This window comes from Leuciscus leuciscus, assembly GCF_965113295.1.
Source record: "Leuciscus leuciscus genome assembly, chromosome: 1".
NCBI classification, from domain to species: domain Eukaryota; kingdom Metazoa; phylum Chordata; class Actinopteri; order Cypriniformes; family Leuciscidae; genus Leuciscus; species Leuciscus leuciscus.
This window is the reverse complement of record NC_138725.1, coordinates 12,188,786-12,204,729: the sequence shown is the minus strand read 5'-3', so window position 1 is coordinate 12,204,729 and position 15,944 is coordinate 12,188,786. Positions and strand designations below refer to the sequence as shown.

The 15,944-nt window shown below is 38.6% G+C and overlaps 4 protein-coding genes across 7 annotated transcripts in view; 1 reads left to right on the top strand and 3 right to left on the bottom strand.

Annotated features, from left to right (window-relative positions):
• Positions 1–15,944, top strand: part of LOC309502253 (uncharacterized protein) — a 166,849-nt gene that overhangs the window by 60,142 nt on the left and 90,763 nt on the right. The gene's annotated exons all lie outside the window — the stretch shown is intronic.
• LOC309500348 (uncharacterized protein) overlaps positions 1–15,944 on the bottom strand; it is a 252,069-nt gene that overhangs the window by 189,062 nt on the left and 47,063 nt on the right. The window contains exons 1-2 of one of the 4 annotated variants that reach the window (XR_014206557.1): positions 1,066–2,490; positions 855–928 (exon numbers count right to left, since the gene is read on the bottom strand). The exons of 2 other annotated variants lie outside the window; for them this stretch is intronic. The gene's annotated coding sequence lies outside the window, so the exon portion shown is untranslated. Of the gene's footprint in view, positions 1–854; positions 929–1,065; positions 2,491–15,944 lie in introns of those variants that run through there. One more of the 4 variants, XM_082171926.1, reaches the window with a different exon arrangement.
• LOC309508403 (uncharacterized protein) lies at positions 12,140–14,953 on the bottom strand (the record flags this gene model as incomplete). Its single annotated transcript, XM_082183021.1, has 1 exon — positions 12,140–14,953. A coding segment is annotated over one exon (1,554 nt), but the record flags the coding sequence as incomplete, so codon positions are not given.
• The window catches only part of LOC309502936 (uncharacterized protein), a 217,345-nt gene continuing 216,352 nt past the window's right edge, over positions 14,952–15,944 (bottom strand). The window contains exon 4 of the mRNA XM_082175604.1: positions 14,952–15,039. Coding sequence (XP_082031730.1) covers positions 14,957–15,039 — 83 coding nt within the window. The 3' untranslated portion in view covers positions 14,952–14,956. The remainder of the gene's footprint in view (positions 15,040–15,944) is intronic.

Here is a 15,944-nt window from a genome sequence, read left to right as displayed (position 1 = left end):
AAAGCATTTGACTTATAAGTAAAAATGTAGGCTATCTGTCCTACAGCGTTTTTTCTACTTTAACACAGTAAAGAATACGAAAATAATCGACCTAAAAGCGAACAAAGGAAGAAACGTTTATAACGCGTCTTTGGGTGAGACGCGAGTGAAGATATGGGAAAAGAAAAAAGAGATTCATTCCATGCAGGGATGAGTCACGATTTTTGAATATTCGATTAGTTGATTTAATTATAGAATATCTAATGTTCTAATGTCTGTTGTGCGATCATTCTCTAAAATAAAATCTCCATGTTCTGGTGCTGATGCAGTGGTGATGCGTAACCGGAGGGTGACGCTGCCAATAACGCACATAACAGCTGTCACAAAGAACCGGCAAAAGTAATGATTATGAACGTGTCAAAGATAGCAAGGAGACATTTGAATTGTTTATTAATAAAGTGGTTTTTTTTGTGTGTGTGTCAGTGTCGGGCTGCAAAGATGAAGTTGACGATGCTCACTCTTTGCAGTGAACGCGCCTAGAGAGAAATGCACACTTCATACGGAATACACAAGCATATGCTAGTCGGTTTATTTTCGTTTTGAATTGTTTTGTTTAAAAGTATATAATTCAAGCTTTCTATAAGAATAAATAATGGAATATTTTTTAATTCGCTAATAATCGGGTGACCAGATCGCAAACCAGAATTCAAAGCCGACAAAGCTTATGTTTATGGGCTCAAGTAGGCTACAACTCTCTCATTCGTCATGAATTCAAACTTTTCCATGGCTGCGATATTACATTTAATTGCTAACCTATTCTTTATTTTGTAAACAAAGCTTTGTGTGTCATAGTATTAATGTTAAACAGCATTCATATTGTGGTGAGATCTGGTATTACTCTCACTTTCCTGAATAACCCCTGGTATCTCTGTGTCTAGGTGGTCTTTTGCTGTCAGGTCAGAATAGATATAACTCCCTCATTAGCTTGTTATAATTTATACCAGTAAATCTAGGTGTAGTCCCTACACTCCCAGGAAACAATAATAAACATCAATTACTAGACATATGAATAAAAATCATGCTTACCATCCAGCAGAACCTCTCTTGGAATCCTTGTTTTCTTTGTTTAGAAAAGGATCAATAAATTGCTCTGTCTCTTGCTTTTTAGAACTGTTTGTAGTAGCTGAAGTAAAAACTTAACAGTGATTGTCTTTTAGAAATAAAAATTTATTTATACAAAAGATTAAAACACTGGTTACACAAAATTAAAACTCGTAGCAAATTAAAAAGAAAATGTTACAGGTTATAAAACTTCAGCTTATTCAATCTCAACAGGGCAGTCCTGTATGAGTGAATATTACAAAGGCTAATTACCTTGAAGCAGTTCAAGCAATTGGAGTAAATACGAACTTGTTCTCATCCGAGGTTTCTCAAGTTACAATAATACAGCAGAGCAAAATTAAACCAAACGAAATTCAGCTAGGTTTAAACTAGAAGAGATTTGATTTCTCTCTAGGGATGCAATCGACATCAAAATCAAAAATGCAGCAACGTACAGTCAAAATGCAGTCATATTTATACGGAACTGGGTTACATTGTTCTAATACAGTTTCTTGGGTTTTTTCCAGAGGAACTCAGTCTCATGACTGAGCCTTGCAACATCAATCGTCTCTTGCTTCAGACGGGGGTTTTCGCTGATATCTCTGTTTCCCATATATGGGTATTCTTGCGTCCTTTCCGTCCTCTGCGCTTTGGGCTTCTATGTATGTGTGTGCGTGCATATGTGTTTGGAAGTGTATTTGTAGGTTCGCAATACCTATTAAAATTCACAAATCCTGCTACACCCCCTCTCGAACGTACAATGGCACTTTCATGTACAATCCTCCTGTCAATTCCATTATGCTGCTCTCTAAGAAAATTCCTAGGGTAAATCACATCCAGTTCACCAATTTTAACTTTAAAAACAAATTGCGTTGGAATAATGAAGTCTAAGCAACACTCATGAAACCTATATACTAATTCACTTTCCCGATGGAAGAAACCCATCGTCACTCTCCCCCTCTGTGTCAGACTCTGACCTCTCCGACTCAGACACAGAATAAGAAGGTTCCTCTTCTTTAACCTCCCTTTGCTCATATTTCTCATTCCTATCCTTTTTGATAGTTCTTTTATTTAAGTTATCGCCCTGATTCGACTTTTGTTGTTTTCTGGGCGCTTTTTCTTTATTAGGTGGTGCTTCCTGATGTGTGGCTTCTCTGAGTTTCCACACATCATTAACTGTTGGTTCCTGTTTTTCTTTTTTCTGTTCGCCTAATAACAAGTAACACAAAGATTTTTGCATGCAGTCTAGCTGTTCTGCCAGCATATCTAATTTTGCCTTAGAACTAGTTCCGGGCATATCCAGAATTTCATCTGGAGTAGGTCCGCAAGCTAGTTTCACTATTTTCTGCATCGCTCCCTTTACAGCTGATAACTGTGAATCTCTGGGAGCGAAAATGAGACCAGGACATGTCAAAAATGTTCTTCCTCCCAGCCTGTCATGTTCTCTCTGATGAGAGCTACTTCGCCTCTCGCGAGATTGGCTTCTAGATTTTTTGTAATTAATAATCTTTCTTCGAGGTATTTCCTCATCCTCAGTATACTCTGAACTCGAGATTCCTTCTGACTCTTCATCTACTTTTATTTGATATCTTTCTTTGTTTTTTCTATCTGTAGATGTTTTATAGGGCCTAAAACCTGTCTTTTCTTTTTCCCATGTTTCTTCCCCTGTTATCAGGGGACTGAATCCGGCTAATATATTTTTACGTTTAGGAATAGCTCCCGTCTCTACCGTCGTCATGTCAAAGTTTAAACCTACATGACCATAGTCACTTCCAGCCGCTCCCTCCCTGTCAGTGTATTCTGAAGGGGTGGGGGAGTCAGCCGTGATTAAAGCGTCTGGGTCAGGAACACCGTTCCTGGTAACTCTTATGTCGGTCCCTTTAATTATTGGTACAGTAATATCACTATCCCCAATTTCAACGGTAACCTTTTTACTTCTACTTTTATGGCCTACTACCTGGACTAATTTACTTAATCCAGCTTCATTAGAAGTATATAATGTATCATCAGTAGCCAGTAGTTCCTCATTACCTACAAGCCCTGCATCTTTTAATTTTTTATTTAATTGGTCTTGCGATAGCAAAGTAATATTGGTTATTTTTTCCATGACTGTGTGAATCTGTACACTCCTCTGAGGCTCTTTTTTGGTAACAATCTCTTTATATGAGGTTTCTAGTTTAGGTACTCTATGGTCCTACAGCGCTGCCTCTGAGATCTCTTGTTACCTCTGTCGTGCCCAACCAACAATCTTATCTCAGGCGTCCCCGAGACATTTACTGAGGTTAGGAGGAAATAACTGTTTCAGTAACTTCCTCAAAGCACTAAGGAGACATTGTTTTGCATTTGGATTTAGCCGTTGTCTTAGTTTTTTGAAAACTATTGTTCCCTTAGGTTCTTGTGGGTTTTATTGGGCAATTAGACATTGACCCAATCCCGGACGAGCCCCCATGTGGTGAGATCTGGTATTACTCTCACTTTCCTGAATAACCCCTGGTATCTCTGTGTCTAGGTGGTCTTTTGCTGTCAGGTCAGAATAGATATAACTCCCTCATTAGCTTGTTATAATTTATACCAGTAAATCTAGGTGTAGTCCCTACACTCCCAGGAAACAATAATAAACATCAATTACTAGACATATGAATAAAAATCATGCTTACCATCCAGCAGAACCTCTCTTGGAATCCTTGTTTTCTTTGTTTAGAAAAGGATCAATAAATTGCTCTGTCTATTGCTTTTTAGAACTGTTTGTAGTAGCTGAAGTAAAAACTTAACAGTGATTGTCTTTTAGAAATAAAAATTTATTTATACAAAAGATTAAAACACTGGTTACACAAAATTAAAACTCGTAGCAAATTAAAAAGAAAATGTTACAGGTTATAAAACTTCAGCTTATTCAATCTCAACAGGGCAGTCCTGTATGAGTGAATATTACAAAGGCTAATTACCTTGAAGCAGTTCAAGCAATTGGAGTAAATACAAACTTGTTCTCATCCGAGGTTTCTCAAGTTACAATAATACAGCAGAGCAAAATTAAACCAAACGAAATTCAGCTAGGTTTAAACTAGAAGAGATTTGATTTCTCTCTAGGGATGCAATCGACATCAAAATCAAAAATGCAGCAACGTACAGTCAAAATGCAGTCATATTTATACGGAACTGGGTTACATTGTTCTAATACAGTTTCTTGGGTTTTTTCCAGAGGAACTCAGTCTCATGACTGAGCCTTGCAACATCAATCGTCTCTTGCTTCAGACGGGGGTTTTCGCTGATATCTCTGTTTCCCATATATGGGTATTCTTGCGTCCTTTCCGTCCTCTGCGCTTTGGGCTTCTATGTATGTGTGTGCGTGCATATGTGTTTGGAAGTGTATTTGTAGGTTCGCAATACCTATTAAAATTCACAAATCCTGCTACACCCCCTCTCGAACGTACAATGGCACTTTCATGTACAATCCTCCTGTCAATTCCATTATGCTGCTCTCTAAGAAAATTCCTAGGGTAAATCACATCCAGTTCACCAATTTTAACTTTAAAAACAAATTGCGTTGGAATAATGAAGTCTAAGCAACACTCATGAAACCTATATACTAATTCACTTTCCCGATGGAAGAAACCCATCGTCACTCTCCCCCTCTGTGTCAGACTCTGACCTCTCCGACTCAGACACAGAATAAGAAGGTTCCTCTTCTTTAACCTCCCTTTGCTCATATTTCTCATTCCTATCCTTTTTGATAGTTCTTTTATTTAAGTTATCGCCCTGATTCGACTTTTGTTGTTTTCTGGGCGCTTTTTCTTTATTAGGTGGTGCTTCCTGATGTGTGGCTTCTCTGAGTTTCCACACATCATTAACTGTTGGTTCCTGTTTTTCTTTTTTCTGTTCGCCTAATAACAAGTAACACAAAGATTTTTGCATGCAGTCTAGCTGTTCTGCCAGCATATCTAATTTTGCCTTAGAACTAGTTCCGGGCATATCCAGAATTTCATCTGGAGTAGGTCCGCAAGCTAGTTTCACTATTTTCTGCATCGCTCCCTTTACAGCTGATAACTGTGAATCTCTGGGAGCGAAAATGAGACCAGGACATGTCAAAAATGTTCTTCCTCCCAGCCTGTCATGTTCTCTCTGATGAGAGCTACTTCGCCTCTCGCGAGATTGGCTTCTAGATTTTTTGTAATTAATAATCTTTCTTCAAGGTATTTCCTCATTCTCAGTATACTCTGAACTCGAGCTTCCTTCTGACTCTTCATCTACTTTTATTTGATATCTTTCTTTGTTTTTTCTATCTGTAGATGTTTTATAGGGCCTAAAACCTGTCTTTTCTTTTTCCCATGTTTCTTCCCCTGTTATCAGGGGACTGAATCCGGCTAATATATTTTTACGTTTAGGAATAGCTCCCGTCTCTACCGTCGTCATGTCAAAGTTTAAACCTACATGACCATAGTCACTTCCAGCCGCTCCCTCCCTGTCAGTGTATTCTGAAGGGGTGGGGGAGTCAGCCGTGATTAAAGCGTCTGGGTCAGGAACACCGTTCCTGGTAACTCTTATGTCGGTCCCTTTAATTATTGGTACAGTAATATCACTATCCCCAATTTCAACGGTAACCTTTTTACTTCTACTTTTATGGCCTACTACCTGGACTAATTTACTTAATCCAGCTTCATTAGAAGTATATAATGTATCATCAGTAGCCAGTAGTTCCTCATTACCTACAAGCCCTGCATCTTTTAATTTTTTATTTAATTGGTCTTGCGATAGCAAAGTAATATTGGTTATTTTTTCCATGACTGTGTGAATCTGTACACTCCTCTGAGGCTCTTTTTTGGTAACAATCTCTTTATATGAGGTTTCTAGTTTAGGTACTCTATGGTCCTACAGCGCTGCCTCTGAGATCTCTTGTTACCTCTGTCGTGCCCAACCAACAATCTTATCTCAGGCGTCCCCGAGACATTTACTGAGGTTAGGAGGAAATAACTGTTTCAGTAACTTCCTCAAAGCACTAAGGAGACATTGTTTTGCATTTGGATTTAGCCGTTGTCTTAGTTTTTTGAAAACTATTGTTCCCTTAGGTTCTTGTGGGTTTTATTGGGCAATTAGACATTGACCCAATCCCGGACGAGCCCCCATGTGGTGAGATCTGGTATTACTCTCACTTTCCTGAATAACCCCTGGTATCTCTGTGTCTAGGTGGTCTTTTGCTGTCAGGTCAGAATAGATATAACTCCCTCATTAGCTTGTTATAATTTATACCAGTAAATCTAGGTGTAGTCCCTACACTCCCAGGAAACAATAATAAACATCAATTACTAGACATATGAATAAAAATCATGCTTACCATCCAGCAGAACCTCTCTTGGAATCCTTGTTTTCTTTGTTTAGAAAAGGATCAATAAATTGCTCTGTCTATTGCTTTTTAGAACTGTTTGTAGTAGCTGAAGTAAAAACTTAACAGTGATTGTCTTTTAGAAATAAAAATTTATTTATACAAAAGATTAAAACACTGGTTACACAAAATTAAAACTCGTAGCAAATTAAAAAGAAAATGTTACAGGTTATAAAACTTCAGCTTATTCAATCTCAACAGGGCAGTCCTGTATGAGTGAATATTACAAAGGCTAATTACCTTGAAGCAGTTCAAGCAATTGGAGTAAATACGAACTTGTTCTCATCCGAGGTTTCTCAAGTTACAATAATACAGCAGAGCAAAATTAAACCAAACGAAATTCAGCTAGGTTTAAACTAGAAGAGATTTGATTTCTCTCTAGGGATGCAATCGACATCAAAATCAAAAATGCAGCAACGTACAGTCAAAATGCAGTCATATTTATACGGAACTGGGTTACATTGTTCTAATACAGTTTCTTGGGTTTTTTCCAGAGGAACTCAGTCTCATGACTGAGCCTTGCAACATCAATCGTCTCTTGCTTCAGACGGGGGTTTTCGCTGATATCTCTGTTTCCCATATATGGGTATTCTTGCGTCCTTTCCGTCCTCTGCGCTTTGGGCTTCTATGTATGTGTGTGCGTGCATATGTGTTTGGAAGTGTATTTGTAGGTTCGCAATACCTATTAAAATTCACAAATCCTGCTACAATATACAAAAAAATTTTTTAGGCGAACTACCGCCGGTACTACTCAGCCACCGCGGTGGCGCTTTACAACCGCGGTGGTGCGGTTGTCAAGTTTACCGGCACAGCCCTATATAAACGAATCATTTATTTAATCAAGCTCTAAATACAGCTCGTTCTGGATCCATGGTATGAAGTGACGTCACGGTACGAAGTGACGTACCAGTCGTTTGCATATGACCGCATCCAGCGTACGCTTCCAGCGCAGCGGCAGCCTCATTTCATCATTGCAACTGTCACGCGCTTCACAAGTGTTCAGTCGACGTGCAGCGAGTGGGTCTGTTTACAAGAAGATTGCTATGTCACGTAGATGTGCTGTTCCTGGCTGTGGACAAACAACCAGGGATGTAGTGGAGGCTAAACGCACGTAAACGCCGTTTACGCACCTCCCAAAATTTGGAAATAGCGTTTGCCCACCTCCAAAGTGCGTTTATCCACCTCTAAATTTCTCGTTATTTGAGCGGACTTTGCTTTTCCAGTGCGTGATCGCCGATCGGCACATGATTCGAGCATTTGGGCCGTTAACTACAGAGCAGAATGCGCAGCGCGCAAACACGGAGCAGAGAGCGCAGCGCGCCGAGTTGAGTAAAGTTGGCAATAAATTCACAGATTCGAACTTCCCGGGTCAATAACTCGTGAGCTAAACGTTGTTACTACACAAATAACACCTCTTTTTAATCGTAGTAATGTAGACAAGCAGCTACAACCTATTTTTTCTCAAAACGAGCTTTCCCTCACAGTGGACAAAATACATTGATCTCTATGCGCAGGCGGCAGAGAGACAGATCCGAAGGGACCGTCTGCAAAGTGCAAAACCCGAAAACAGTCAACAACTTCACTGTCACACACTATAGTGTCATCAAAATAAGTTCACACATCACTGCTGTCCTGATGGTTATACTACAACACTTATTTTGTATAAATATCTTTTTGCATAATTTTTATGATTATTATTTATGAAAAATATTCAATAACTGCACTGTAATTCACTGTATTGTTGCCAAATTCAGTTCGCACATCACTGCTGTCCTGATGGTTATACTACAACACTTATTTTGGAAAAAAATATATTTAAAATTTTATATACAATTGTAAATGTATCATGTTGATGATTTTTATTATGAAAAATATTCAATAACTTCACTGAAATTCACTCTATTGTTGCCAAATTCAGTTTACACATCATTGATGTCCTGATGGTTATACTACAACACTTATTTTGGAAAAAAATATATTTTTAATTTGATATACAATTGTAAATGTATCATGTTGATGATTTTTATTATGAAAAATATTCAATAACTTCACTGTAATTCACTGTATTGTTGCCAAATTCAGTTTACACATCACCGACGTCCTAATGGTTATACTACAACACCTTGGTAGTACCATCAAATGATAGCCTATAGCGATGTCATCAGGATACACATACACCGGTAGGCAGTGGCCCACCTTACCGGGTGACCACGTCGTGGTCCACTAGAATTTATAGTTTACCCACCTCTTTTTTTACCACTACACCACTGCAAACAACATGTTTGAATAATATACGCTGCTGAAAGATCCAGACGTCAGGGGAAGATGGATGCAGTTTATTTTTTTGCGGACGTCCCAGTCACGGCAGTGTTAATTTAAGCGCATGTTCTCCACATTTCAAGGACGAGTGACAGTTGAGAACAATCGCAGTATGATGCTGGCTTTGCCAGAAAAACTTTGTATAAGATAAGGCTGTGTGGACTATTCTGGGCTCAACAACGACGACGCAAACTGTAAGTAATGTAGGCTATTTAAAACTTTTAAACTGCAAAATTCTCACTGAAATAAGGCCATGAAACCCATACTGATTATTTCTTCACAAGACTTTTGAAAATTGTATGACGTAGCCTAGAATATTTGCTCCAAAACTATGTGAAAATCACCCTGACTGCTCATTCAGATAAGACAATATATTGATTTAAAATTTCTAAGACGTGTTTTGTGTGACAAAGCCATATGCGAAGAGGCGTGATCATCTCATTAATATGTAAGCTTTTAACACCTGAGAAAGACAAAGACACTCCCCTAACTGCCCTACTAGGAGCGATCAGGCCCTGTCATTCAGAGCAACCTTGCACAAAGAATGAGGAGATTTAAAAAAGAATGGCTTTTAGATTGTTTGGATTTATTTACAACACAACATAATCCAAAAATACACAACAAATGACAAAAGAGCACATTGAAAACAATGATCCAAAGACAGAGACCTTTGTGCCATTCCTAAAAACATTGTACATACCTTTCATTTCCAAGGTGTTTGATTTTCACTTTACCATGTTCATGTACAGAGACTCATGTGAATGTTGAAGTCAGCAGGACTCAGTTGCATCTGGTCCCTGAAAGAAAAAAAAAAAGAAAAAACTGTGAACATACTGATATCAAGAGAAACTATAGGGCTGCACGATTTTGGGAATAGATTTTAGATTTTTCTGGTTAAAATTTATTTTTAAAATTCACAGAATACACACACACACACGTTTCCAACAATATATAATGAACACCAGGTTTGTTGTGCCTTGTAGGCATAGGCTACGCAGTGCTGCATAAAATAATAATAACAATAAATTAAATCTTCCAAAAGATTTCAAGAACAACTACGCTAGAGAAAAATATATTGATTATCATATGTTACTTCAAATGTTTCCATTCGTTATGATGATAGGAAATGAGATAATAGTAAAAACATAAAGCCTAATGTGTTTGGTGCATATTTCCTTTCAAACGCAATCGCGCTCCAAAATATGGTACATTCAAACCCACAGCGCGCTCCAAAATATGATACATTCAAACGCCATCGCGCTCCAAAATATTAAACATTATGGTTATACATATCTATGTTTGAGCAGATATCCACAAACAGTATTTAACAGTAAACACGGGTCTAAATAGTATAATATTCACCATATATCTAGCAACAGTTCAACTGCAATGTGAAGTTTATGCAACAATACCATAAACTAATAAGTAAGAATTTCTTACCTTACATCTTTCTTGTCTTATAATCGCGTTCTTCTTCTTAGGTAAATCCAATGTAAGCTCAGACGTGTCTTCCAAACTCGACGAAAAGCAGAGACTTGTGAAGTGTTTTGGTGTTTTGTGTTTGAGGTAACGAGGGCGTTCGCGTTCCATGTGGAGATTTGCATGTGAATCTCTTTTGCGCGAGTGGGCGTGTCGAATTAAAAAGTAATTAGCAAGCGTTTGAGATACTGGACATCCTGTTGGTTTTATACAAATTACTTAAACAGAGAATATTTGTTTTCAGTTTGAATCCGATCATTTAAAAGTACACACTTAAATGTGTATAAAGGTGTATGGCTCATAAATGTGTGAGAAGTATTCGCTGAGTTTTGTTTCAGTTTATAGACGTGCTCAAGAAAAAAAAGTTCACCGCGACGGAGAGGCAGAACGCACACCCTGTTTATTTTCTTTATTTTACAAAAGCACAATGTTTTGATTTGATTGTAAGTGGACACACAAAAGTAGAAATATCACAGATTCTTTTTTTATATTTCTTTTTTCTGTATGACCATAAATGACGGAGTAATTTAAGTTTATAGTGCTACAATGTGGAGAAAATCCAGCAAAACGCGCCAGCACCTCAGAGGGTTAATGGTGAGCAAAAACGTTTTTGTGTGTCCCTTTAACCCTCTGGAGTCTGAGCGTTTTTTTGGGCCCTGGGGGTGTTCTGACATGCTCTGACATTTGTGCTTTTTTCAGTTGCTTATAAACATATTAATGGCAAAGGTGTAAATTCACTCTATATAGCACAAACAGGACTACAATAATATGTGAGCCACATGTACGTACATGTTTTCATTTTTGAGAGAATAATGTTTATGCGTGGTTATCGAAAAAACTAAAAATTAAAGTTTTTGAAATAAGGCCACAAAACACATACTAAATATGTGGCAATGACTAATGGATGTCGTCGCCTATAGTTTTTTCTTCAAAATTATGTGAAAATAGTCTTGCTTTATCGTTCACATAAAACCATACATTGATTTAAATTGATGTAAAACAGGTTTTGCTTGGAAAGCCAATCTGCGAGGGGGGCGTGAACAAGGAGTGGTTTACACCTTAGAATACAATGTCCCACCCACTCTGCATAATGATGAGCCATTCACTCAGGTGTGACACAGTGACTGAGCCACAATGCAAGGACAAAAGATATATTTAGAAGAAGATTTATATTGACCATTTAAGATTTTGCTTACATCTATCTTGTAAATATGTTTTGCTATTTTATTAAAACGGTTACAATTACAACAATAATTACAATTTCAACAATATTTCAAGTGTACTCTTTCTTTGTAAAAAAAATTATTATAGGCCTACATTTTATCTATGTATTCATTAGTTTGAATATAGCCAACATTGGAACAGCTAACATCTTAGTTGATGACTTTATTTTTGACAAAAATAGTATTTTATATATAGAAATTGCTAAACAAAAGCTTATTTGATGTGGCAGTATATTCTACAGTAAAAACTGTACCCAAATCTACTAAACAAAATGTTGTCTTTCATATTTCGTCTGAATGTAACGTTTTTACTCATCTCAGTATAGCAATACAGTTTGCTAAAACATCATCATTCATTCACACACGCGATTTAAATTTAAACTGTCTTTGCCAGCTGTGGTAAACAGCGCGCATCTCTGCCGTTTATTCATTCATAAACAGAAACCCACGTGAAGAAATTCACGTGAGAAGGAAAAAACTTACTAGTATTCCTCAGCTCGCTCCTCGATATACCCGCACTTCTGAGGGACATTTTCCATTAGTATTATTCCTCACAGCGCTGCAAGACGGTGTAAACAATGATCTAAATAAACTTGTGTGTTTTCTCGAGCTGATGGGGGCGTTCACAAGATTGCCTCAGCCATTTGCGTTTGAATAGCGCGCGCTCTCCGTGGGCGGAGTCACATTACATCTGAATGAGCTGTAATGAGGTCGACTGGAATCGCTCTCTTTTAATACAGATTTCACAAGATGAGAATATTTGTTTTTTATATAAATTACTTCATTTAAAAGAAGAGAATTCAAGCTTCATGCCTGTGTGTCTGTATGCCTGTTTGACTGAGTATTTGCTGAGTTATTGTTCATTTTCGGACGCGTTTCAGAATGGACTTCACTGGCAGAGAGAAGGCAGAACTCGCTTCGTGTTTATTTTTCTTTATTTGGCAAAAAGCACAACACTTTGTTTTTATTGTGAGTATACACAAAAATAATACACATTTAACAGAATCGATTGATGTATGAAACTCCTATGGAAAATCAAAGTCAACAGAGTATTTATGAGTTTCTTTTACACTAATAAAAAAAAAGCGAGCTGGTATCGCCGGCGATACCGTAGACCTCAGGGGGTTAAATGTAAATGAACTGCTGCTCAGGCACAGGGGGCGCAGCTTTCTTCTTTACCTCAAACAGACACTAAAAATTTCAAAAACTTTTAGCCTTTTCAAACTGGAGTCAGAGAATGATGGATAGACTCAAGAAGTGACCACATGTAGAATGCAACAGGACATTTCTAAATGGTAAGTTGATGAATTTTGGTGGCTTATGTTATGTGTAGTTATCAAGTCAGTTATCTTCTCCTGTAGCTCAAACAGTATAGTGTTGGCGCTTGCAACGCTAAGGTCTTGGGTATTGCAAATCAAATTCAACGCACATGAGTGACCTGCCCCATAACAAATACAACAATACAAATGGCTGTTTGAAGACATGAAAATAGTGTTTGATGTTCTTTCTGGCCTGGTGCACAATGTAGGATTTTGGACAGTACAGTAATCACTGTACAGTCTACATTTATGTCCATTATGTCCATGTCCATATTACATTACATCCAAAATGTCATACCAAGTTTGTTAGATACATATCGTACAGTGTGATTTATAATCTTATAGAAATGCCAAAAATTGCAGTCTGTAGCAAGCATGACAAGCGGGAATGAGAAACAGAAAGTTGCGCAGCGCTGTTGTCGCCACCTACTGTCAGAGATTGATACTGCATTTACTGACATTTTTTGCATTGGACTGAACAGACAAAGCTCATGTGAATTTGGTGCCGAACATTCGTGTTAATGTGAAAATGTCCTGTCGCTCACCATGGCTGTTGGGAAACTAACTTAGAAAAAACATGTTTCTCAGCACATAAAGATGAGCTACAGTGATCTCAGACTGAGGTGATGTGGTTTCTCCACTGCATGGATCTTAAGGTGTAGCGTCAGGTCACTTTTAAAGGAGAAACTCTTTCCGCACTGATCACACGTGTGTGGCTTCTCTCTGCTGTGGATCCTCTCATGTGTTTTCAGAGATGATGACACACTGAATCTCTTGTCACAGTGTGAACACTTGTAAGGTTTTTCTCCAGTGTGAATTCTCTGGTGCCGTTTTAACTTGTCCGCTGTAATAAAAGTCTTCTCACACTCAAAGCACATGTACTCTCTCACACCAGTGTGAGTTTTCTGATGTTTATGTAAAGATTGCAGCAGTGAAAAACTCTTTCCACACACAGAACATGAATGCGGCTTCTCCTTCGTATGAACTGTCAGGTGTTTTTTCAGGTCTGATGCCCTAAGAAATGTTTTGCTGCATTGATCACATGAGAACGGCTTCTCTCCGGTGTGGATCCTCATGTGAATCTCAAGGCTTGATGATTGTGTGAAACTCTTCCCACACTGATCACATGTGAACGGCTTTTCTCCAGTGTGGATTTTCATGTGTTTCTTAAGGGATGAAGATCGACTGAAACTCTTCCCGCATTGATCACATGAGAACGGCTTCTCTCCAGTGTGGATCATCATGTGAACATCAAGAGAATGTTTGAATGTGAAATTGTTTCCACATTGATGGCATACATGCGGCTTCTCTCCAGTGTGGATCCTCGCATGGGTTTTCAGATTTGATGAGTGACTGAATCTCTTGTCACAGTGTGAACACTTGTAAGGTTTTTCTCCAGTGTGAATTCTCTGGTGCTGTTTTAACTTGGCCGCTGTAATAAAAGTCTTCCCACACTCAAAGCACACATACTCTCTCACATCAGTATGTATTTTCTCATGTCTATGTAAATATTTCAGCAGTGAAAAACTTTTTCCACACACAGAACATGAATGCGGCTTCTCCTTCGTATGAACTGTCAGGTGTGTCTTCAGCTCTGATGCCCAAATAAATGTGTTGCCGCATTGATCACATGAGAACGGCTTCTCTCTGGTGTGGATCCTCATGTGACTCTTAAGATTTCGTTTGCATGAGAATCTCTTTTCACATTGATCACATGTGAACGGCTTCTCTCCGGTGTGGATCATCATGTGACACTCAAGACTACATTTGCTTGTGAAACTCTTTCCACACTGAGTGCAGGTGAAATATTTCTTGGCTCTTCTTTTCTTTAAAAATGTCTGTTTAGTCTTTAAGCGACTCAAAGGTTTTTCTCCAGGTTTGACATGAGGTTCCTCCTCCACTTCACTCAGTTCTTCACTCTCCTCCTCCACTTCACTCAGTTCTTCACTCTCCTCCTTCACTTCACTCAGTTCTTCACTCTCCTCCTTCACTTCACTCAGTTCTTCACTCAGTTCATTCTCCTCCTTCACTTCACCCAGTTCTTCTCTCTCCTCCTTCACTTCACTCAGTTCTTCACTCTCCTCCTTCACTTCACTCAGTTCTTCACTCTCCTCCTCCACTTCACTCAGTCCTTCACTCTCCTCCTTCACTTCACTCAGTTATTCACTCTCCTCCTCCACTTCACTCAGTTCTTCACTCTCCTCCTCCACTTCACTCAGTTCTTCACTCTCTTCCATCGGATCTGACATGAAAGAAAAAAATATTAAATTTCATTTGTTTGTTTCTTTTATTATTTTATGCAATCAGAAACCCTCAAACCGGTCGCACTTTGTATCTCTCTGTGCAAATCCTTCCTTCCCGCTTTGCCAGAAAGCAGCTGTCATTTACTGACAGAAAGCATGACAATAACCGCAATAAAGCCGTATATTGCCGAAAAGCGCATGTTGTCTTTTACTATGCAAACTATGCCCCATTCGGCGACAATAAAATGGACTTTAATTTATAACTTCAACTTAAATCTGTCAACGAAGCTTTCAGTGCATTTGCCAGTTTTTAAAAGTTGTGTATGCACATGTAGACTAGAGACCTGCACTCCCGCGGGACCCAACGCAACAGAGTGCGGCGCGGAAATAGATCCGATGTAGGGCTGGGCGATATGACGAAATATATCGTCTGGACGATAGAAAATGTCTATCGTTTTATATAAGGCTCTATCGTTTACGCCACGATAAGGCGTTTTACGGCAGAATTTTACGTCAAGATGCACCTCACGGCATGCACATGCACGCTGCAATACATAAACAAACATGGAGGAAGACGGTAGTAGACGGTTCAGATGACCAGCCAACCCAAAGCGAGAGGGGCGACTTCTGTCGCATGGATGTGGTTTGGATATAAGAAGACCGACGTGGACCAGACAACAGTTGTTTGTAAAGTTTGCCGGCTCCCAGTGCCAACAACGGACTCCAACAATACTAATTTATTTTATCACCTGCGCAAGAACCACGAAAAATAATACAGAGAAAGTCAACGAGCAAAAGCAGCGTCGAGTGGTGACGTAAGCCCTCAAAACAAACTCCAGACACAGACGCTGCAATAAATAAATAAATAAAATAAATATTTAGTCCCTACTACCTTTTATTTGTT